The sequence below is a fragment of the Erythrolamprus reginae genome, chromosome 10 (assembly GCF_031021105.1).
Source record: "Erythrolamprus reginae isolate rEryReg1 chromosome 10, rEryReg1.hap1, whole genome shotgun sequence".
In the NCBI taxonomy this organism is placed as follows: Eukaryota; Metazoa; Chordata; class Lepidosauria; order Squamata; family Dipsadidae; genus Erythrolamprus; species Erythrolamprus reginae.
In genome coordinates this window covers 2352774-2375031 of record NC_091959.1, presented here as the reverse complement: position 1 = coordinate 2375031, position 22258 = coordinate 2352774, and the positions used below count along the sequence as shown (strand labels likewise).

Here is a 22258-nt window from a genome sequence, read left to right as displayed (position 1 = left end):
TAAAAATCTTAAGGATACAAGGAACAAGTTACAGTCATGCAGTCCTAAGTGGGAGGAAATGGGTGATAGGAATGATGAGAAAAAACTAGTAATAATAGTAGTGAATAGTTTGACAATGTTGAGGGAATTATTTGTTTAGCAGAGTGATGGCGTTCGGGGAAAAAACTTTTCTTGTGTCTAGTGGTCTTGGTGTGCAGTGCTCTGTAGCGACGTTTTGAGGGTCGGAGTTGAAACAGTTTGTGTCCAGGATGCGAGGGGTCAGTAAATATCTCCACAGCCCTCTTTTTGACTTGTGCAGTATACAGGTCCTCAATGCAAGGCAGGTTGGCAGCCATTGTTTTTTCTGCAGATCTGATTCTCCTCTGAAGTCTGTGTCAGTCTTGATGGGTTGCAGAACCGAACCAGACACTGATAGAGGTGCAGGTGACAGGCTCAATGATTCCCTTGTAGGACTGGATCAGCAGCTCCTTGGGCAGTTTGTGCTTCCTGAGCTGGCGCAGAAAGAACATTCTTCGTTGTACTTTTTTGATGACGTTTTTGATGTTAGGTGACCATTTTAGGAGAACTTGAAATCAGTTTGGGGAGCCCAGAAGGGATGACCCTTTTGGCCACGTGATATCTGCAACTATGGAGTGGCACATGGTAAAAAAAAAACCCCAACAACAATACAAACCAGATTGGAATACAGCCGGAGGGTGTTACATGTATGTATAAATATCTCAACCGCTAGGAACAACAATATCTATGAAATTATCAGCTTGAAAATCTCAGCCCAAGAAACCAGACTTCTGAGAAAGCCTGAATCAGTTTTCCGGAGATGCTGTTAACGGCTGAGGTTATAAATAATATCTTGTAGCTGTCTGGCGAGAAGACACTTTCTTAAGATGCATTTGTATAAATGCATACATTAACTGTGACACCGGCAAATTGCACAAAGTTGTCAGTTAGCTGCACAATATTGTTGCTGCTATAATTATGCTTTCATCACCGACTTAATTACAAAGTTGTATTTCATTTATGGAGAGAGAGGAAGGGGAGACGGGAGCAGTAAATTTGGATTGCGACTCGCCGCTTGGCGGAATTCAAGCTTTCTCAGCTTCCTTCGTAGGACACCAGCAGTTGTCTGCAGAGGATTACGGCTGAATAATAAACAAGCAGATCCGACAAGCACTTCACAATGCTCCTTGCCCAAACATTTCCACACCGCTGGCTGTACGGTATTAGAGCAATTGTAAGTTGTGAGAGAGGATCCCAAGCCCATGTATGCAGTGCATCTACTTCAACAGGCATCGGAAATTGGATCTCCATCGTCTCTGTTTCAGATCAGGTTGTTGCTGAAGTCGTAAAAAACCCAGGTGAACAGGTGAAATTGAAGAAGAGGAATTGGGACTTAAACCAGGACCATAACTTAGTGGTTTAGCATACCTTTGACATGTGAAACCTCTCTGATTAATTTCATGGCATCTCCAGATAAAGCTGAAGAAACATCTACCTGAAACCTTGCGAGGTATTCTCTTAAGGCGATTTCTTCTTCTTCTTCTTCTTCTTCTTCTTCTTCTTCTTCTTCTTCTTCTTCTTCTTCTTCTTCTTCTTCTTCTTCTTCTTCTCCTCCTCCTCCTCCTCCCCCTCCTCCCCCTCCCTCCTCCTCTCTCCCTCCTCCCTCCTCCGAACTGTAGTCAAACCGGTACTAACCTTCCTAGAGTTTCCCACCCAGGTTAAGGTTCTTCCCTCATCCCTACACCCACAAGTTCATCATGTGGACTAGTCCGGTTGTCTGCATGTCCATGGACCTCCTCCATACTTCTGCTGGTGCTGAACAAAGGATGACCTTGGACTTCCAAGAAAGGAATTTGTTGTGGCTAATATCTTTCCCCCTCCTGCAACGCCCCCTTCCAATTCCAAGGGTACTATTCTAATTGTGGCAGGCCAAAGTCTCTAACTCCAAATGATGGCTTCGGCCTGCCATTCTCCTCCTCCTCCTTCCTCCTCCTCCTCCTCCTCCTCTTTTTCCTTCTCCTTCTCCTCCTCCTTTCTCCTTTCTCCTTCTCTTCTTCCTCCTCCTCCTCCTTTCTCATCCACCTTCTTTCCTCCTTTCTCTTCCTCCTCCTCCTCCTTTCTCCCCATCCTTTCTCCTCCTCCTTTCTCCTCCTCCTCCTCTTCCTCCTTCTCCTCCTTTCTCATCAACCTTCTTTCCTCCTCCTCTTCTTCCTCCTTCTCCTCCTTTCTCATCCACCTTCTTTCCTCCTTCTCTTCCTCCTCCTCCTTTCTCCTCCTCCTCCTCTTCTTCCTTCTCCTCCTCCTTTCTTCTCCTCCTCCTTCTCTTCCTCCTCCTCCTCTTCTTCCTTCTCCTCCTTTCTCATCCACCTTCTTTCCTCCTTCTCTTCCTCCTCCTCCTTTCACCTCCTCCTCCTCTTCTTCCTCCTCCTCCTCTTCCTCCTTCTCCTCCTTTCTCATCCACCTTCTTTCCTCCTTCTCTTCCTCCTCCTCCTTTCTCCTCCTCCTCCTCTTCTTCCTTCTCCTCCTCCTTTCTTCTCCTCCTCCTTCTCTTCCTCCTCCTCCTCTTCTTCCTTCTCCTCCTTTCTCATCCACCTTCTTTCCTCCTTCTCTTCCTCCTCCTCCTTTCACCTCCTCCTCCTCTTCTTCCTCCTCCTCCTCTTCCTCCTTCTCCTCCTTTCTCATCCACCTTCTTTCCTCCTTCTCTTCCTCCTCCTCCTTTCTCCCCATCCTTTCTCCTCCTCCTTTTCCCTCCTCCTCCTTTCTCCTCCTCCTCCTTCTCTTCCTCCTCCTCCTCCTCCTCCTCTTTTTCTCTCCATTATTGTCTCTCTAGTTCCCAATGGGAAGTTTCTGGTTGGGTTGATAATCCTGGAGTCCCAACCACTTTAAATGTTCCTACTGGCCTCACTATGGCTGCTATGACGTGTTCCAAGTCCATCTTGGTCAATGATCGAGTCATTCTCCATCTGCTGGGCTTGGGTGAATATGCAGGTTAAGATTTGGGGTTCAACACCAAGGCCTCTGCGCTCTCTTAAAGCATTCCTCCTGAGTGGTTTAGCTACAGAAACGGCAACTTAAAAAATTCTCTTCTCTGGCTGTGGTGCTCGAACATTTGCCCTTTCGCAGCGCATTCCCGCCTGTCTCGGTCCATTCATCCCGCTAAGCCTACCCTCTTAATGCTGGGCGAGTCGTATTTATGCACCAGATAGAAAAGCCTGCTTGTTGAATGCCACCGAGAGAAGGGATTAAGTCGGAGAGCAGATTTAAATGTTCCCAGGGAGTTTTGTCGTGTTATGCTTTGTTTTGCTGGCTTCTGCTCAGCTCTCGCCAACTCCCTGGCTGGTCTTTAAAAAAAAAAGCAACCACACAAAACCCAGGGAACTAAATTCTTGGCTGCCTCTGCCGATGGGTGGCCCCCAAAATGTGAAGGCTCTTTGGCTGAAGGCTGAAAGAAATGCATCCATCAGCCCCCTCGCCAATATTTCGCAGATAAAAATAGAAAGGCTTAAGATGCCTGGTTCTCTTTTCACAGGAGACCCAAAATGGACAAATCTTTCTTGCCAGGTCTCTTCATGTTCGATATTGCCAGCGAGCGCTGGGTGTTGGCAGAAAGAAAAACCTCTGTTTCGTGTCTACTCGCTCGTGGCTAGCATTTTATTTTTTTTTTGCAGATGGTCCTAGATACAAAAGATGTTTTAAGCAGTCCATGGAGCATGGGTTTTTTTTGGGAGGGGGGAACCAGTTTTCAAAGACCTGCAGCTTTTTGGCAGGTTCACACAAGATGCGTCCAAGCCTGGCTTCACGCAGTGTGCTGAACTTAATTCGTTTTAATCTTGGTTAGTTTTTTTGGGAGGTACTTTACAAGCAGTTGAAGATCATAGATAGTATAATAGTAGTAGTAGTAGTACCTCTTCTTTCTCCTCCTCTTCTTCTTTTTCCTCCTCCTCCTCCATAAAAGAAAGAGGAAATGTACTACTACTATTAATAGTAGTAGTAGTAGTACTTCTTTCTCTTCCTCTTCTTCTTCTTCCTCCTCCTCTCCTGCCACTAAAGAAAGAGGAAATGTAGTACTACTTCCAGTAGTAATAGTAGTTCTTCTTCTTCTTCTTCTTCTTCTTCTTCTTCTTCTTCTTCTTCTTCTTCTTCTTCTTCTTCTTCCTCCTCCTCCTCCTCCTCTTCATCCATAAAAGAAAGAGGAAATGTACTATTACTAGTAGTAGTAGTACTTCTTCCTCTTCCTCTTCTTCTTCTTCCTCCTCCTCTCCTGCCACAAAAGAAAGAGAAAATGTAATACTACTACTAGTAGTAATAGTAGTTCTTCTTCTTCTTCTTCTTCTTCTTCTTCTTCTTCTTCTTCTTCTTCTTCTTCTTCTTCTTCTTCTTCTTCCTCTTCCTCCTCCTCCACCACCACCTCCTCCTCCTCTCTCCTATGTTGTCTCTCTAAGTGCATGGACGCGAAAGAGAATGACCTCAGAGGCGTCGCAGTGAGGGTAGATTTCCAAAGAGACCCTTTAGCAAAAAATAAAATAGAGCAAACCCCTGCTATAAAACCTCTTATAAACCCTCTCCTCAAAGCCTTGTGAAGGACACGTCCTCCCACTTTCTCCCAGCGAAGCAAAGTGTCCACATATCTTCGTGCTACTTTGCCTCCTCTGACATTTGCAAGAGAGAAAGTCGCGGATCGAAAGCCTCTCTCGGCTTTTGTGAACGTCGCCCTCGTAAGCCGAGAAGGGGCTGAAGGGTCTCTTTGCTGCCCATCAAAGCTGCCATGGCCGGGCCAAACGCGAGCAGCAATCTGGTGAAGGGCTTTTGAAATTAGACCAAAGACCTCTCGCCTTGCCCTGCGCTGCGCTCGGCGCTTCCCATGGCCTGTTTCAAGGTGGACTTTTCCTGCAAACATTTTCATCTAAAGGGTGGCGGTTTTTTTTGATAGGGCCAGACTGAAGGTCGAGTGGTCACAGAGGCTTGTCTGAAGTTTTGTCTCACCTCGCTGCTTGCAGAGTGAGATGGAAAATGGCTGGGAATGAAATATATCAGATAATAACACATTAGATCCAGGTAGCCCACTAAGCACTGTGTTTTTTGGGAGAACTAGGCCGCTGATGGCAAACCTTTTTTCCCATGGTGTGTCAAAAGAGAGTGTGTGGTGTTTCCCACACCCATAATTCAATACCTGGGTGTTCTGCCGGGCTCTCTGGTAGGAGCCTCCCGAAAATTCAAGGGTACAAATTGCAGACACACACACGTTTGAAAATTCAAAACAATGTTCTTTATCACAAAATTCAAAATAAACTCAGCACTCTTTTTGTATTGCAAAGAGCACTCGTCCCAAAACAACCGGGTAGTCTGTGCAATTTCCCTTAAGCAGTCATTAAGTACTTAGCTAGCAGCTGTGAAGAAACTTCACCCCCCTTCTTCTTCCAAGGAAGTGAGATACACACACGTTGCTCTGTTTTGTTTTCAACAAACAAAGTCCAGAAAACAGCAACACACGATTTCTGAAGAACTGCGATCAGATACTCTTCCACAATGGCCAAACCCACACGCTGCTATTTATAGCAGCAGCCCTAATTACTGGAGCCCCACCCAACCACAGGTGGCCTCATTTTCTCTTGTAATAATTCTTCAGTTGTTGTCTCCTATGCATCACTCTACGCATGCGTGGATGTGCCATTAATTCTTGTTCAGAATCCAAGGATGATACAGATGATTGATCTCCTCCTGGGCTGTGTGCCAAACTCCCCTCTTCCCTGTCACTCACGCTTCCTTGGTCAGAGGAGGCTTCGTCGGCAGATTCCATTGGGAGCAAAACAGGCCTGCGGCATGTGGATGTTTCCCCCACATCCACCTGCACATTCCTTGGGGGCAGGAGCTGGGCCAGAGCTAACCACAACACCTGGGGAGGGCAAAAACAGCTTCCCCAACTCCCAGAATTTGTCAACCAGCAAACAGGACCATTAGATGCCACCAAAGTTAGTTTTCCGCAATCTATTGGTTGTCACTCAGTGTTTTCCAGGGTGCCTTGATCATCCTAGCATATGTGTCTCATCTGAAAGGATTAAAGACGTAGGACATTTAGATCATTTTTGGAACAGAGTAGAGGTCTTTTGTTCTCCAGGCAGTGTGTGTAACAGAGTAGAGGTCTTTTGTTCATTTTTAGCAGGGGTGAAATCCAGCAGGTTGAGAGGTTCGGAGTTCGGAGAACCAGTAGCGGAAATTTTGAGTAGTCCAGAGAACTGGTAGCAGAAATTTTGAGTAGTTCAGAGAAACAGTAGGAGAAATTTTGAGTAGTTCAGAGAACTGGTAGCAGAAATTTTGAGTAGTTCAGAGAACTGGTAGCAGAAATTTTGGGTAGTTCGGAGAAACAGTAGGAGAAATTTTGAGTAGTTCAGAGAACTGGTAGCAGAAATTTTGAGTAGTTCAGAGAACTGGTAGCAGAAATTTTGGGTAGTTCGGAGAAACAGTAGGAGAAATTTTGAGTAGTTCGGAGAACCGGTAGCAGAAATTTTGAGTAGTTCGGAGAACCGGTAGTGGAAATTTTGAGTAGTTCGGAGAACCGGTAGTGGAAATTTTGAGTAGTCCAGAGAAACAGTAGGAGAAATTTTGAGTAGTTCGGAGAACCGGTAGTGGAAATTTTGAGTAGTCCAGAGAAACAGTAGGAGAAATTTTGAGTAGTTTGGAGAACTGGTAGTGGAAATTTTGAGTAGTTTGGAGAACTGGTAGTGGAAATTTTGAGTAGTTCAGAGAACTGGTAGTGGAGATTTTGAGTAGTCCAGAAAAACAGTAGGAGAAATTTTGAGTAGTTCGGAGCACCGGTAGTGGAAATTTTGGGTAGTTCAGAGAACTGGTAGTAGAAATTTTGAGTAGTTCAGAAAACTGGTAGTGGAAATTTTGAGTAGTCCAGAGAACCGCTAGCACAAATTTTGAGTAGTTTAGAGAAACAGTAGGAGAAATTTTGAGTAGTTCGGAGAACCGGTAGTGGAAATTTTGAGTAGTTCAGAGAAACAGTAGGAGAAATTTTGAGTAGTTCGGAGAACCGGTAGTGGAAATTTTGAGTAGTTTGGAGAACTGGTAGTGGAAATTTTGAGTAGTTCAGAGAACTGGTAGTGGAGATTTTGAGTAGTCCAGAAAAACAGTAGGAGAAATTTTGAGTAGTTCGGAGCACCGGTAGTGGAAATTTTGGGTAGTTCAGAGAACTGGTAGTAGAAATTTTGAGTAGTTCAGAAAACTGGTAGTGGAAATTTTGAGTAGTCCAGAGAACCGCTAGCACAAATTTTGAGTAGTTTAGAGAAACAGTAGGAGAAATTTTGAGTAGTTCGGAGAACCGGTAGTGGAAATTTTGAGTAGTTCGGAGAAACAGTAGGAGAAATTTTGAGTAGTTCGGAGAACCGGTAGTGGAAATTTTGAGTAGTTTGGAGAACTGGTAGTGGAAATTTTGAGTAGTTCAGAAAACTGGTAGTGGAAATTTTGAGTAGTCCAGAGAACCGCTAGCACAAATTTTGAGTAGTTTAGAGAAACAGTAGGAGAAATTTTGAGTAGTTCGGAGAACCGGTAGTGGAAATTTTGAGTAGTTCGGAGAAACAGTAGGAGAAATTTTGAGTAGTTCGGAGAACCGGTAGTGGAAATTTTGAGTAGTTTGGAGAACTGGTAGTGGAAATTTTGGGTAGTTCAGAGAACTGGTAGTGGAAATTTTGAGTAGTCCAGAGAACCGTTAGCACAAATTTTGAGTAGTTTAGAGGAACAGTAGGAGAAATTTTGAGTAGTTCGGAGAACCGGTAGTGGAAATTTTGGGTAGTTCAGAGAACTGGTAGTGGAAATTTTGAGTAGTCCAGAGAACCGCTAGCACAAATTTTGAGTAGTTTAGAGGAACAGTAGGAGAAATTTTGAGTAGTTTAGAGGAACAGTAGGAGAAATTTTGAGTAGTTCGGAGAACCGGTAGTGGAAATTTTGGGTAGTTCAGAGAACTGGTAGTGGAAATTTTGAGTAGTCCAGAGAACCGCTAGCACAAATTTTGAGTAGTTTAGAGGAACAGTAGGAGAAATTTTGAGTAGTTCGGAGAACCGGTAGTGGAAATTTTGGGTAGTTCAGAGAACTGGTAGTGGAAATTTTGAGGATATTTTGAATATCCCTCCCCTGCCACGCCCACCAAGCCACACCCACCAAGCCACACCCACCAAGCCACACCCACAGAACCGGTAGTAAAATATTTTTTTAATCCTATATGAGCATTTTAATATGCTTATTTCCCACTTGATGAGTACTCAGTTCTGTTCTTTGGCCATGCCTCTACGGATTGGCCACATCCTGGCTTAAATTCCAAGAAAATGCCTTGTCTCCTTTTTCAAATGGCTTCGACGCTTGGTTAATTTTGCTCCAATTTGGAGCTGCCACCGACAATCATGGTGATGTCCCTTCTGGCCGGCTTGAGCATTGGCATCGCAATTAGACGCCAGTGTGAACTCATGATATCGTCTTAGTTTAGTGGTCTGCAGAGAAGTCACTTTCTCCTGTCAATCAACAAACTGTCCTGACAACTTCATTTTATTTACTTCAGGATCCCGGCGACTTTCCCCCCCTCCCCCCCTCTCTCTCACGCATCTCTTTCTTGTTTAAATAATCTTGGATGAAACTTGCTCCAAAACACGCTCTACCAGTTCCATCTGTCAAGGGGAATAATTGGTTCTGGCGCCAATGTTTAAGCAAGAGCATATGTTATTAGCCTTGGAGGGAAGGGAAAACACTAAAAGGCTTATGGAGACTTCCTTGTGGGAAAAGAGCTCAAGACATGCCCAGAACAAGCATTCTTATTCAACGTTCATTTCTGTGCAATGGGATTTTTTTTAATCCTTGTTGGAAATATGGTTTTCTTAAGAACATAAGGACATTCTGCTCAGGCAATCTCACTCTACTCACAAGAGCCTACAAAACTTTTGCCAGAACCATCCTAGACTACTGCTCATCTGTCTGGAACCCATACCACATCTCAGACATCAACACCCTTGAAAATGTCCAAAGATATTTCACCAGAAGAGCCCTTCACTCCTCCACTCGAGACAGAATATCCTATGAAAATAGACTTACAATCCTAGGCCTAGAAAGGCTAGAACTACGGTGTCTAAAACATGATTTGAGTATTGCCCACAAGATCATATGCTGCAATGTCCTACCAGTCAATGACTACTTCAGCTTCAACCGCAACAACACAAGAGCACGCAACAGATTCAAACTCAATACAAACCGCGCCAAACTTGACTGTAAAAAATATGATTTCAACAATCGAGTTATCGAAGCGTGGAACTCATTGCCGGACTCAATTGTGTCAACCCCTAACCCCCAACATTTCTCCCTTAGACTCTCCACGATTGACCTCTCCAGGTTCCTAAGAGGCCAGTAAGGGGCATACATAAGTGCACTGGTGTGCCTTTCGTCCCCTGTCCAATTGTCTTTCCTTTTGTTTCACCTATCTTATATATTCTCTTCCTGTCATATATCCTCTCCTCTAAGCCCACTTTCACCCCTTTTTATATTATCACATGTCTATTTTCTTCCTATGTACTTGTGTATTGGACAAATGAATAAATAAAAAATAAAATAAATGAAAACATAAGAAGAGCCCTGCTGAATCAGGCCAAAGCCCATCGAGTCCAGCATTCTGTGGCCCACAGTGGCCCACCAATTGTCCATGGGGATCTTGAGCAGAAAGAGAAGACAAAACCCTCCCTTTTCCTTGACCCCCAACAAATGGTACTCAAAGGAACCCTGCCTCCTCAACCAACATAGAGGCGGCACATGGACATCCATTTCAATAACCACATATTATACACTTGGCATCCATGAATCTGTCTAATCCTGCCTTGAAGCTATCAAGGCTGACAGCTGTCACAACCTCTTCTGGAAGTGAATCCCATCAACCAAGGACCCTCTGGGGGAAGAAATATTTCCCTTGATTTGTCCTCACTTTCTTCCCTATGATCTTTAGAGAGGGCCCCCTCGTCCTAGCATTGTGTGATAGAGAAAAGAATTTTTCTCTATCCACCTTTTCTATCCCATGCATGATTTTCTACACTTCGATCAAGTCACCCCTTAAACACCGTCTTTCAAGGCTGAAGAGATCAAGGCATTGCAACCTGGTTTCATAAGGGAGGGGCATGGCTAGTTTAATGAAAAGAAGGACCAGGGGAGACAGGATAGCAGCCTTCCAATATCTCAGGGGTTGCCACAAAGAAGAGGGAGTCAAACTATTCTCCAAAGCACCTGAGGGTAGAACGAGAAGCAATGGGTAGAAACTAAACAAGGAGAGGAGCAACTTAGAACTAAGTAGAAATTTCCTGACAATCAGAACGGTTGATCAGTGGAACAGCTTCCCACCAGAAGTTGTGAATGCCCCAACACTGGAAGTTTTTAAGAAGATGTTGGATAACCATCTGTCTGAAGTAGTGTAGGGTCTTCTGCCTAAGCAGGAGGTTGAACTAGAAGACCTCCAGGGTCCCTTCCAACTCTGTTGTTCTTCTTCTTTCTTCTTCTTCTTCTTCTTCTTCTTCTTCTTCTTCTTCTTCTTCTTCTTCTTCTTCTTCTTCTTCTTCTTCCTTCTTCTTCTTCTTCTTCTTCCTTCTTCTTCTTCTTCTTCTTCTTCTTCTTATTATTATTATTATTATTATTATTATTAACATTAAGCAGGTGTTGGATAACCATCTGTCTGAAGTAGTGTAGGGTTTCCTGCCTAAGCAGGGGGTTGGACTAGAAGACCTGCAGGGTCCCTTCCAACTCTGTTGTTATTGTTAGAAGACCTTCAAGGCCCCTCCAATTATTCTTCTGTGATTTTTCTGATGCTTGGTTCCTTAGCAACTGTCCTCCGAGAACACTTCCTATTTGTGAGCCTGGAATTTCCAAGCCACACTGTCCGAAATTTGGGGGAAGGCTCCTTCTGTTGAAGACCAAGACGATGCTCCCTTCTTAGCAGCTGAAATGCATCTCGTGGGACACCTGCAAAAGAGCATTGGTGGATTCTGGGCTAAACATATGCTCAGCTGATTTCTTTTGGCAGCCTTCATTTTTCAACCCATTCTGTTGTCACTTTGTCAAGTTTGATAAGGAGCGTTGTAGGGAAAGTAGAGACGTTTGTGTCTTCTGACCTGGATTGTGATGGATCTCCTTTCAGAAAGCAGTGACAAGGTTCCTAATTCACCAAGAGACGGGGCGATAAGCCCAATTTAATTTCCTCCATAGGCTCATGCCTATTTTCTACGGTGCCCATGTGCAGTGTATGGAAGAAGCTAAAAGAGACCGCTGATTAATGAGGACATCAACATCAACCTCATAGAAACATAGAAACTTATGCCCTTATACTATTTCCTGTAATTTATCTTACAATGGATATATGTTTATCCCAGGCATGTTTAAATTCAGTTACTGTGGATTTACCAACCACGTCTGCTGGAAGTTTGTTCCAAGGATCTACTACTCTTTCAGTAAAATAATATTTTCTCATGTTGCTTTTGATCTTTCCCCAACTAACTTCAGATTGTGTCCCCTTGTTCTTGTGTTCACTTTCCTATTAAAAACACTTCCCTCCTGAACCTTATTTAACCCTTTCACATATTTAAATGTTTCAATCATGTCCCCCCTTTTCCTTCTGTCCTCCAGACTATACAGATGGAGTTCATGAAGTCTTTCCTGATACGTTTTATGCTTAAGACCTTCCACCATTCTTGTAGCCCGTCTTTGGACCCGTTCAATTTTGTCAATATCTTTTTGTAGGTGAGGTCTCCAGAACTGAACACAGTATTCCAAATGTGGTCTCACCAGCGCTCTATATAAGGGGATCACAATCTCCCTCTTCCTGCTTGTTATACCTCTAGCTATGCAGCCAAGCATCCTACTTGCTTTTCCTACCGCCCAACCATACTGCTCACCCATTTTGAGACTGTCAGAAATCACTACCCCTAAATTCTTCTCTTCTGAAGTTTTTGCTAACACAGAACTGCCAATGCAATACTCAGATTGAGGATTCCTTTTCCCCAAGTGCATTATTTTACATTTGGAAACATTAAACTGCAGTTTCCATTGCTTTGACCATTTATGTAGTAAAGCTAAATCATTTACCATGTTACAGACCCCTCCAGAATATCAACCCTATTGCACTTTAGAGTCATCGGCAAATAGGCAAACCTTCCCTACCAAACCTTCCCCTATGTCACTCACAAATATATTAAAAAGAATAGGATCACGTCTGCTGGGAGTTTGTTCCAAGCATCTACTCCTCTTTCAGTCAAATCATATTTTCTCATGTTGCTTTTGATCTTTCCCCTAACTAGAATAAAAATTGAATTGATTGGTAGCAGTTCCAGGAGACAAAACTAGGATTAAAGAGGCAGCACGAGTTAAAATGCATGTACCAAAAGTCAAGAATTAAATATAGTAGATAGCAGATTTTGAAAAAGAAGGATGATTATTATGGGTAAAATTAGAGAAACATTTTAATCTGTTATGTAATGAGAACAGAACAATCCACTTAGGGAAGGATTTAGAAAGATTTCGGTCACTAACTTTCTCACTTAGCTCCACTGTGGTTGTAAGTCAGATGCTATTCCAGAAAATCACATTTCTGTGAAACGTTTTAGAAAATTGGTATTCAATGTGATGGGAAATGGACTTTGTTTACTAGATACTGGATATTTTGACCAAAGATTATTCTTTTTTTGTTTGTGGGGTTTAATTCTAATAAAACAAATTTCTTTTTTCTTTGCTGTTTATCCCCAGTGCTGATGAACGATTCGATGCTACTTTCCATACAAATGTTTTGGTCAATTCTTCAGGATACTGTCAGTATCTTCCTCCAGGTATGAATGACTGGGATACTGGGGAAATTTAACACCTGTCTCAGGAGTCCTGACATGCTTTCAACAATGAGATGCTGTTGTTTCAGTATGATAATGGGTATAGATAAAAAACATATAATAAAAAATAGCATTTAGACTTATATACTGCTTCAATAGCCCCCTCTAAGCGGTTTACAGAATCAGACTCTTGCCCCCAACAATCTGGGTCCTCATTTGACCCATCTTGGAAGGATGGAAGGCTGAGTCGACCTTGAGCCTGGTGAAGATTGAACTGCTAGCAATGGGCAGAGTTAGGGAAGGAAGGAAGGAAGGAAGGAAGGAAGGAAGATAGCATTAGCACTTAGACATATATACCACTTCCTAGTGCTTTTATAGCCCTCTCTAAATGGTTTACAGAATCAGCCTCTTGCCCCCAACAATCTGGGTCCTCATTTGACCCACCTCGGATGGAAAGCTGAGTCAACCTTGAGCCGGTGGTGAGATTTGAACTGCTGAACTACAGCTGGCAGTTAGCAGAAGTAGCCTGCAGGGCTGCACTCTAACCCCTGCGCCACCCCAGCTCTGACCCTACAGATCAGGGGTCATACAAACCCACAGAGGTGCAGAGATAGCCGTGGCAGGATTGACTTTTAGAAATATTTATAGAAAAGGAACACCAAGTCATTCTCTCAGGCCAAAAGTACAAGGAAGAAATCTAGCTGGAGATATGTAAACAAGCGAACAAACTGAAATCACAGCAATCCAAATGAAAAAAAAAATAGTTACAAGAAGAAAGAAATAAGAGCTAGGTGGTGCAGTGGTTAGAGTGGGATGAGTGAGCTGGACCATTCCTTGATGGCACGTTGACAAAGCTACTAGAAGTGAGTCTTTTTTCCTGCCTAAAAGCATGTTTCTCCATTTCTCAGCCAGTGATATTCCATATAATATTCTGCCCTTTAAAAAAAAAAAAATTATTATTATTATTATTATTATTATTATTATTATTATTATTATTAATTAGATTTGTATGCCGCCCCTCTCCGAAGACTCGGGGTGGCTAACAACGATATAAAAAGACAATGTAAACAAATCTAATATTAAAATTAAAAACCCCAATTTAAAGAACCACTCATACATACAAGCATACCATGTATAAATTCTATAAGCCTAGGGGGAAGGGAAATTTCAATTCCCCCATGCCTGACGACAGAGGTGGGTTTTAAGGAGCTTGCGAAAGGCAAGGAGGGTGGGGGCAACTCTGATATCTGGGGGGAGCTGGTTCCAGAGGGTCGGGGCCGCCACAGAGAAGGCTCTTCTCCTGGGTCCCGCCAAACGACATTGCTTAGTCGACGGGACCCGGAGATATTTCATTTTTTTTTCTAGGAGAGGGGTGGGTGCTAACTTCCTACAGATCCTTCCTTATTTCTTCCCACTCCAATGTAGGGATTTTCAAGAGTTCTTGCTCAATCGATGTCCGCTGGTTTCCTTTCGATGTCCAGAACTGTAAATTGAAGTTTGGATCATGGACCTATGGAGGCTGGTCACTTGATCTCCAGATGCAAGAGGCAGAAATCTCCGGGTACATTTCGAATGGAGAGTGGGACTTGGTTGGTAAGCCTAAATCCACGGGTCATCTTTACAAACAGGACTTTCCTCCTTCCCTCTCCACTCTGGTTGAATAGTGGGTGGTTCAGATGTTATAAAACCAACAGCATTGAAAAATAAAAAACAAAGGAGAAAGAAAGAGAAAAAATGGAAGGGAAAGAAAGAAAGAAAAAAGAAAGAAGAAAGGGGAGGAAGGAGGGAGAAAGGGAAAAGAAAGGAAGGAATTAAGGAAGGAAGGGACAAGGCAAAGGGAAGAAAGGAAAGAAGAAAGGAAGGAAAGGGAAAAGGCAAAGAGAAGGAAGGAAGGAGGGAAGGAAGGAAGGAAGGAAAGAAAGAAAGAAAGAAGGAATGGGGATGCATTCTTATAGACCACAGTTGACTCTTTATGACCATAGTTTGTGAGCTCCCTTCCACCACGACTTCTGTGAACTGAAGATGAGAGTCACAAGAGAAAACAATTGGGGATAATTGCTATAAGCACCCCAAGCTGTCCATCATCTCCCCAAGTCCTGAAGAAGATTCCTCTTCAGGGATCTACAGCTCCATGGTGTGCCAAAAACCAAGGCCAAGGATGTGACCCACCCTGTGTGGCCAATAAGGGGCTGCATGATGGAGGAGGCTCTTCAGGAGGTCTCTACTGGGTGGTGTGGATTGGGTTGACGGATGGTCATTCTTGGATGGCCTTCTCAGGCAGCCAGCAATGGAGATGAATCCAAACAGGCCGGTGATGGTGGTGGTCCTATCAGCCCAGATCCAGCATCTGCTGCCCAGCCCCTTCATTCACCCTGGAGGTCAACCATGGTTGAACGGTCTTGGAAGCCAATGCCGAAATTGAATTAAGGGCACGGCTGGAACCAAACCTCAACATTTCAGGAGCGTTATCCTACCTGGGGGAATCTTTATGGCAGCGAGAAAGCTCACAGATGCTGCTTTACTGCACTCTGTGTAAAAAAAAGTTGTTCTTTTTATTGCCCCTGTTGTAAAAAAACAACAGGACAGCTGGGGTGGTGTGGGAGGGGGCTGCTATCACAATTTGATGCTCCTTAATTGTCCATATTCCTGACCATTCATTAAAAGAAGGCCAGGATTTTTTGCAGCCGCCAACCCTCGGGCAGGGAGAATTTGGCAATTCCACCGTAGGGCCCACCCCCGATGCCTCCGCCACCTTGTAAATTATTAAGTCGGAAGGTTTAAAAAATGGGCCACTTTGTCAAGTCTTTCTGGTGAGAGCTAATCACAAAACAAGAGGCCCGGGAATAGTTTTTACAACCTCAGTAGCAGATTCACGGAAGACAGCTTGAGAGGGAGGATGGGTTTTATGAGAGGCAGATAGTTGGAAGTGTTTTTAATCTTCCCATTGGTCCACTCTTCTACATTTGCTCAATGTGCATTGATTCAGTTGGCATCTAAATAACTTCCCCCTCCTCCTCCCCTACCTCCTCCTCCTCTCTTATGTTCTCCTCTTCTTTCTCCTCCTCCCTTCTCCCCCTCCTCCTCTTTCTCCTCCTCCTCCTCCCCTATTTCCTCCTCCTTTTCCTCTCCCCCCTCCACTATCTTCTCCTCTTCTTCCTCCTCATCCTTCCTTCCCCTCCTCCTCTTTCTCCTCCCTATCTCCCCCTACTACTCCCCTATTTCCTCCTTCTCCTTCTCATCCTCCCTTGTTCTCTTCTTTCTCCTTCTCCCTTCTTCCTCTACTCCTCCCTATCTCCTATTACTACTCCCCTATTTCCTCCTCCTCCCTTGTTCTCTTCTTCTTCTTTCTCCTCCTCCCTTCTTCCCCTACTCCTCCCTATCTCCCCCTACTACTCCCTTATTTCCTCCTCCTCCTTCTCCTCCTCCCTTGTTCTCCTCTTCTTTCTCCTCCTCCCTTCTTTCCCTACTCCTCCCTATCTCCTACTACTACTCCCCTATTTCCTCCTCCTCCTCTTCTTCCTCCTCCTTCCCCATCTCCTCCTCCTCTTCTTCCTCCTCCCCTATCTTCTTCTCTTCTTCCTCCTCCTCCCTTCTTGCCCTCCTCCTCTCCTATCTTCTCTTCCTCCCCCTATCTTCTCCTCCACTTCCTTCTCCCCTATCTTCTCCATTTTCTCCTCCCCTATCTTCTCCTCTTCCTCCTCCTCCTCCTTCCTCCCCCAATGGCTGCTCCATCTCAATGTTTGTTCTTCCCATGCAGGAGTTCCAGGCAAGAGGACCGAATCCTTCTACGACTGTTGCAAAGAGCCCTATCCAGATGTGACCTTTACCATCACAATGCGACGGAGGACCTTGTATTACGGACTTAATCTTCTCGTCCCTTGCGTCCTGATCTCAGCGCTGGCCCTTCTGGTTTTCCTGCTCCCAGCTGACTCGGGAGAGAAAATTTCACTTGGTAAAGGGACGATTCTCTTTTTCTCACTGAAGGTCACCTCCTGCGTTAAAAGCATGCGGGAAAGCAGGTAGAAAGAAGTGTCCATGAAATCGTAGAACAATTGGATCAGGAGCGGGGAGGGAAGGAAGTCAAACCATCCAGTGAGGAAATTGTAGCCCATATAACTTTTATGACCTTGAAACTTACAAGAAAAATAACCAGAGGTGTCACTGAGATCTGCTTCGTTTGCTAACTGGCCAAGAAGTGAATTGAGTTTGTGCTTCCGGTTGTTTAGACTTGCTACATCCAACTGTAAAAATCTCGATGAACATTGAATTGCAGCAGAGTTTCCCTTCATTCTTTGCTGTAATCTAATGTCCATGTTTTTAAAAGTTTCTCTATTGAAGAAAGAACAACACCACAATATGTGTGTATCCACACGTACAAATCACAAGAGAGAAATTTGAGCACGAGGAATATAAAAACAAATACAAATATATAATTTTTGCATTAAGCCTCTATCATAATAGGTAGTTAACGTCTTACTGGAATAAAAAGGAGAGAAAAGTACAACACATTAATAAAATAAAAAGAAAAGAAGAAGAGTTAAAGAAGAGAAAAGGAAAGAGAAGAAGAACAAAAGAAAGAAAAGAAGAAAGAAAAAGAGAAGGAAACTGTACATATATACAACAGAGACAAGTCAACCTCTTTGTTGACTGTCATGTCTCACAGCTTTTATAGACGTTACATTTCTGTTAATCACTGGTATTTTTGTGGTCACTGGTTTATATAGGAATAATTCTGATTTCTAAAACTGAAGTTTCATCCCATTGTTGTTATCGACTGAGTCAGTTGTGTATGGTCCATCTTGATTTTTGAAGCCAGATGTGCTAATTACAAGTCCTATTCTTGCCATGAGCAGAAGGGACTTCAATTCTCAAAAACCAAAAACTCTGAAGTGAAATCTCCACCTGAAAAGTTGCCAAAATGGAGAACTTTGGTATATTTAATCCCTTTCATTCAAACTCAGCCTGTTCTGGTGCTCTGTTCTGTTCTTTTCTGACTTTTGTTCAAACTCAGCCTGTTCTGCATCATTCCTTTTCCAGGAATCACAGTTTTGTTATCTCTGACGGTTTTTATGCTCCTGGTAGCTGAAATCATGCCCGCAACATCGGATTCTGTGCCGTTAATTGGTAAGTCCCTTTCAAAGAATTAAACTCTTTTCCATCTTGCAATAGAGTCTCCAAAACAACAGGCTCAAGCTCAACCCAGACAGGACCGAATGGCTGGGGGCATTTCCTCCTAAGGACTATTCAATCTATCTGTCCATTGTTTGAGGGAGGATGGGGTTTCAGAGGGGGTTCACAACTTTGGAGTCCTCCTGGATCCATAGCTGAGCCTTGATCATCACCTTTCAGCTGTGGCCACTGGCTCAAGGTTGACTCAGCCTTCCCTCCTTCCCAGGTGGGTCAAATGAGGACCTGGATTGTTGGGGGCAAGAGGCTGATTCTGCAAACCACTTAGAGAGGGCTGTGAAAGCATCAAGAGCACCAAGTCTAAGTGCTCTTACTCTTGCTATTCCTTCCTTCCTTCCTTCCTTCCTTCCTTCCTTCCTTCCTTCCTTCCTTCCTTCCTTCCTTCCTTCCAAGGTGGGTCAAATGAGGCCCCAGATTGTTGGGGGCCAGAAGCTGATTCTGTCAACCGCTTAGAGAGGGCTGTGAAAGAATTATGAAGCGGTATATAAGTCTAAATGCTATTTTAGAAAAATGTATTTCTTGTTTCTTTCCCTAGCTCAGTATTTTGCCAGTACCATGATTATTGTCGGACTTTCGGTGGTGGTAACGGTCATTGTCCTCCAATATCATCACCATGACCCCGAAGGTGGGAAAATGCCAAAGTGGGTAAGCACCATTTTTTGCAGAATTTTATTAAGAACCACCCGACCAGCCACAGCGGCAGGTGAATACCCACCGCCCACCCCTTGTAGGAAATATGAGATTTTTCCAGGCAGAAGAGAGAGATGCACAGTGATTTCTGCTACCTGAAGTTCAACCAAAAAAGAAAGAAAAGAAGAAGAAAGAAAGAAAGAAAGAAAGAAAGAAAGAAAGAAAGCGATGGGAGGAAGGACGGTAGATGGGAGGGTGGGAAGGAAGGAAGGAAGGAAGGAGGGAAGGAGGGAAAGAGGGAAGGTGGGAAGGTTTACATTACAATAGTCCACATGACAAGTGAACAGAATGTGTGTGTATGCAAGAAGGGCACATTAGTCCAACAATATATTTATTATTATTCTTTTGCAAGGGAAAGATATTTTAGGCAAAAAATAACTGTTCTGTTATACCATGGCTACACACAGGTATATGCCTTGGCTATCCTAATCAGATATTTGCAGAGATGAACTCAAAGCTCTATCGGTTGCTTGATGGAGGGTTTGGAAGACAAATCCATCTTATTAGAATTTTAATGCAAATTTACCATTTTGTTCTTTCAAAATAAAAAATCCATTAAGAACCACCCAACCAGCCTCAAAGCATACCCACCGCCCACCCCTTGTAGGAAATATGAGAATATTTTCCCAGGCAGAAGAGAGAGATGTGTAGTGATTTCTGCTACCTGGAGTTCAACCGACCATCGCTCCCTCACTGCTTCCTGCTGCCAAGTATCAGGAGTTACTGCGATGTATGTTTTATTTATTCAGATACTTTGCTCCGCCTCTTCATCTCTGAAGTTCATTCAAGCAGCCAACTCATCATCAATAAATAAAGAAGACTGAAAATAGAGGAATACGTATCGTTTTTTCCCCCCTCCCAGCAGGCAGAAAATTCTTCAGCTGCATAAAGCTAATGTTTTTTAAACTTTCAGGAGGCATCTGGGGTACCGTTGAGAAGGGGTCCAAGTTCCTTTCCTTGCTGTACGGTTTGGCACGGAGTTTTTTTGCAACTGGAGCATAAAGTGGTTATTTTTCCACCAAACATCATCAGAAAACTTCATAGTAGAGAGTTTTCTCTTATGGTTGCCAACTTCAAATATTTCTCCTTTTAGACAAAATGTTAACATAGGTTTACAACAAAGTAGAATTAGTTTTGCTTGTCAATGTTCAACGGTGGAATTCATGGGTGAGTCTCAGTGCCTCATATATATAATTAGAATAGAATGGAATGGAATAGAATGAGATAGGATAGGATAGGACAGGAGAGAATAGAATTCTTCATTGGTCAAGTGTGATTGGACAGACAAGGAATTTGTCTTAGTTGCATAGGCTCTCAGTGTGTATAAAAGAAAAGATACATATGTCATAGAATAGAATAGAATAGACTCCTACCAAACGCTGATGTCCTTGTATCAGAAAAAGAGATATCTGGTTCAGACAGTTAAAAAGAAATCACTGTTGAAAGAGCCCAATTAAATGTAGCCGAAATAATTAGCCAAGAATGATGAAGGACAGAGAGGCAGAAATAAACAGAGGTCAACACAACAGTGACAGTGAAGTGATGGAACCAAGAATTACCTCAAATAGAATAGAATGGAATAGACTAGAATATAATAGAAGACTAGACTAGACTAGACTAGATTAGAAAAGACTAGACTAGACTAGAATAGAATAGAATAGAAGAATAGACTAGACTAGAATAGACTAGAATATAATAGAATAATAGAATAATAGACTAGACTAGACTAGAATAGAATAGAATAGAAGAATAGACTAGACTAGACTAGACTAGAATAGAATAGAATAGAATAATAGACTAGACTAGATAAGACAAGACTAGACTAGAATAGAAGAATAGACTAGACTAGAGTAGAATAGAATAGACTAGAATATAATAGAAAAATAGACTAGACTAGATTAGGCAAGACTAGACTAGACTATAATAGAATAGACTAGAAGACTAGACTAGACTAGACTAGAATAAAATAGAATAGAATAGAATAGAAGAATAGACTAGAGTAGAGTAGAGTAGAGTAGAATAGAATAGAATAGACAATAGAATAGAATATAGAATAATTAGATCATACAGAAAACAATACCAAATGAGCTAATCTCTCTGTCTTTTCCAGACCAGAATTATCCTCCTCAACTGGTGTGCCTGGTTCCTGAGGATGAAGAGGCCCGGAGAAGGCCGAGTACGGCCAGCTTGCCAACACAAACAACGTTGTAGCATTTCAAGCATGGAGATCAATACGGTCAGCGGCCAGCAATCCAGCAATGGGAATATGCTCTATATTGGCTTCCGTGGCCTGGAAGGTGTCCACTGCACCCCGACCACCGATTCCGGGGTGATCTGCGGACGGATGGCTTGTTCTCCCACGGACGAGGAGAACATCCTTCACAACAGTCACTCTTCTGAAACGGACTCGGATCTCGCGAAGATCCTGGAGGAGATCCGGTATATCGCCAATCGGTTCAGAGACCAGGACGAGGCTCAAGCGATTTGCAATGAGTGGAAGTTTGCCGCCTCGGTGGTGGACCGCCTCTGTTTGATGGCCTTCTCGGTCTTCACCATCATCTGCACCATCGGTATCCTTATGTCCGCGCCCAATTTTGTGGAGGCGGTTTCCAAAGATTTTGCTTGACCCGTGCTTGGGAACTGCCCCTCACCCTAAAGTTGGCTGTTTCTCAAAATCTGTTATGTAGCAATAATGTATTTCAGGGCACTTGATTCTACTGGATATATGGATGCAAACTTTGCTCTTTTTTTCTTTCTTTCCTGGGGGGGGGAGTGGGTGGCAAGGGAGGGTGAAGGTTCAGGCTAACTAAGAACCTCAGTGAGGTAACATAAGTGCTCCTCCATCACTACCTGACCTCACAGCTTTGGTGTCTGGAATAAACTCTTTAAATAAAGTCAACTAGCATCTCACGTGTATTATTGATTCCACTTCGGATAGCTTGGGTTTTGAGGATAATTTTATTATTTGTTTGCTCGTTTTGCTTGATTGAATTTGGTGCAAAGCAACTCCAAATTATTCTTTAAGTAATGAGGTCACTCCTATTGGAAAGTGATATGAAGAAAGAAAGGAGATCTGAGCCCTATTTATTTATTTATTTATTTTTATTTATTGTTAGAGTTGGAAGGGACCATGCTGGTCATCAAGTCCAACCCCCTGCCTAAGCAGGAACCCTATAGCATCCTAGCCAAATGGCAGTCCAATTTCCTCTTAAAAATGTCCAGAGTATTGGAGTTCACAACGTCCGCTGGTAGGTTGTTCCACTGATTGATCGTTCTGACCGTCAGGAAGTTCTTCCTTATTTCCAGGTTGAGGAAGAACTTCCTGACGGCCTTCTCCTTCTGTTAAGGAGTGTGCAGAACGACTCTTGAGTTATCAAGGACATGCACAGAGGAAAACGTGGGTTTCCAGCAGATATCCAGGAGATATGAGTAATTATTCAGTCATATGCTAAAGTAAAACAGACACATTAAAGTGTATAAAATAGTGTTTACTTTAGAAATAGCACAGTCAAGTTCAACAGTCTGGTCATACACATTAAAATCAGTCAATA

General features: G+C 43.2%; 1 protein-coding gene across 2 annotated transcripts in view; it reads left to right on the top strand.

The window, feature by feature from the left end:
• LOC139173549 (neuronal acetylcholine receptor subunit alpha-7) overlaps positions 1 to 21419 on the top strand; it is a 50614-nt gene extending 29195 nt beyond the window's left edge. For both annotated transcript variants that reach the window (XM_070763500.1, XM_070763499.1), the window contains 6 exons: positions 12754 to 12833; positions 14256 to 14423; positions 16588 to 16782; positions 17868 to 17954; positions 18553 to 18662; positions 20818 to 21419. In XM_070763500.1, coding sequence (XP_070619601.1) covers positions 12754 to 12833; positions 14256 to 14423; positions 16588 to 16782; positions 17868 to 17954; positions 18553 to 18662; positions 20818 to 21333 — 1156 coding nt within the window. In that variant the 3' untranslated portion in view covers positions 21334 to 21419. The remainder of the gene's footprint in view (positions 1 to 12753; positions 12834 to 14255; positions 14424 to 16587; positions 16783 to 17867; positions 17955 to 18552; positions 18663 to 20817) is intronic.
• The last annotated feature ends 839 nt before the right edge of the window (positions 21420 to 22258 follow it).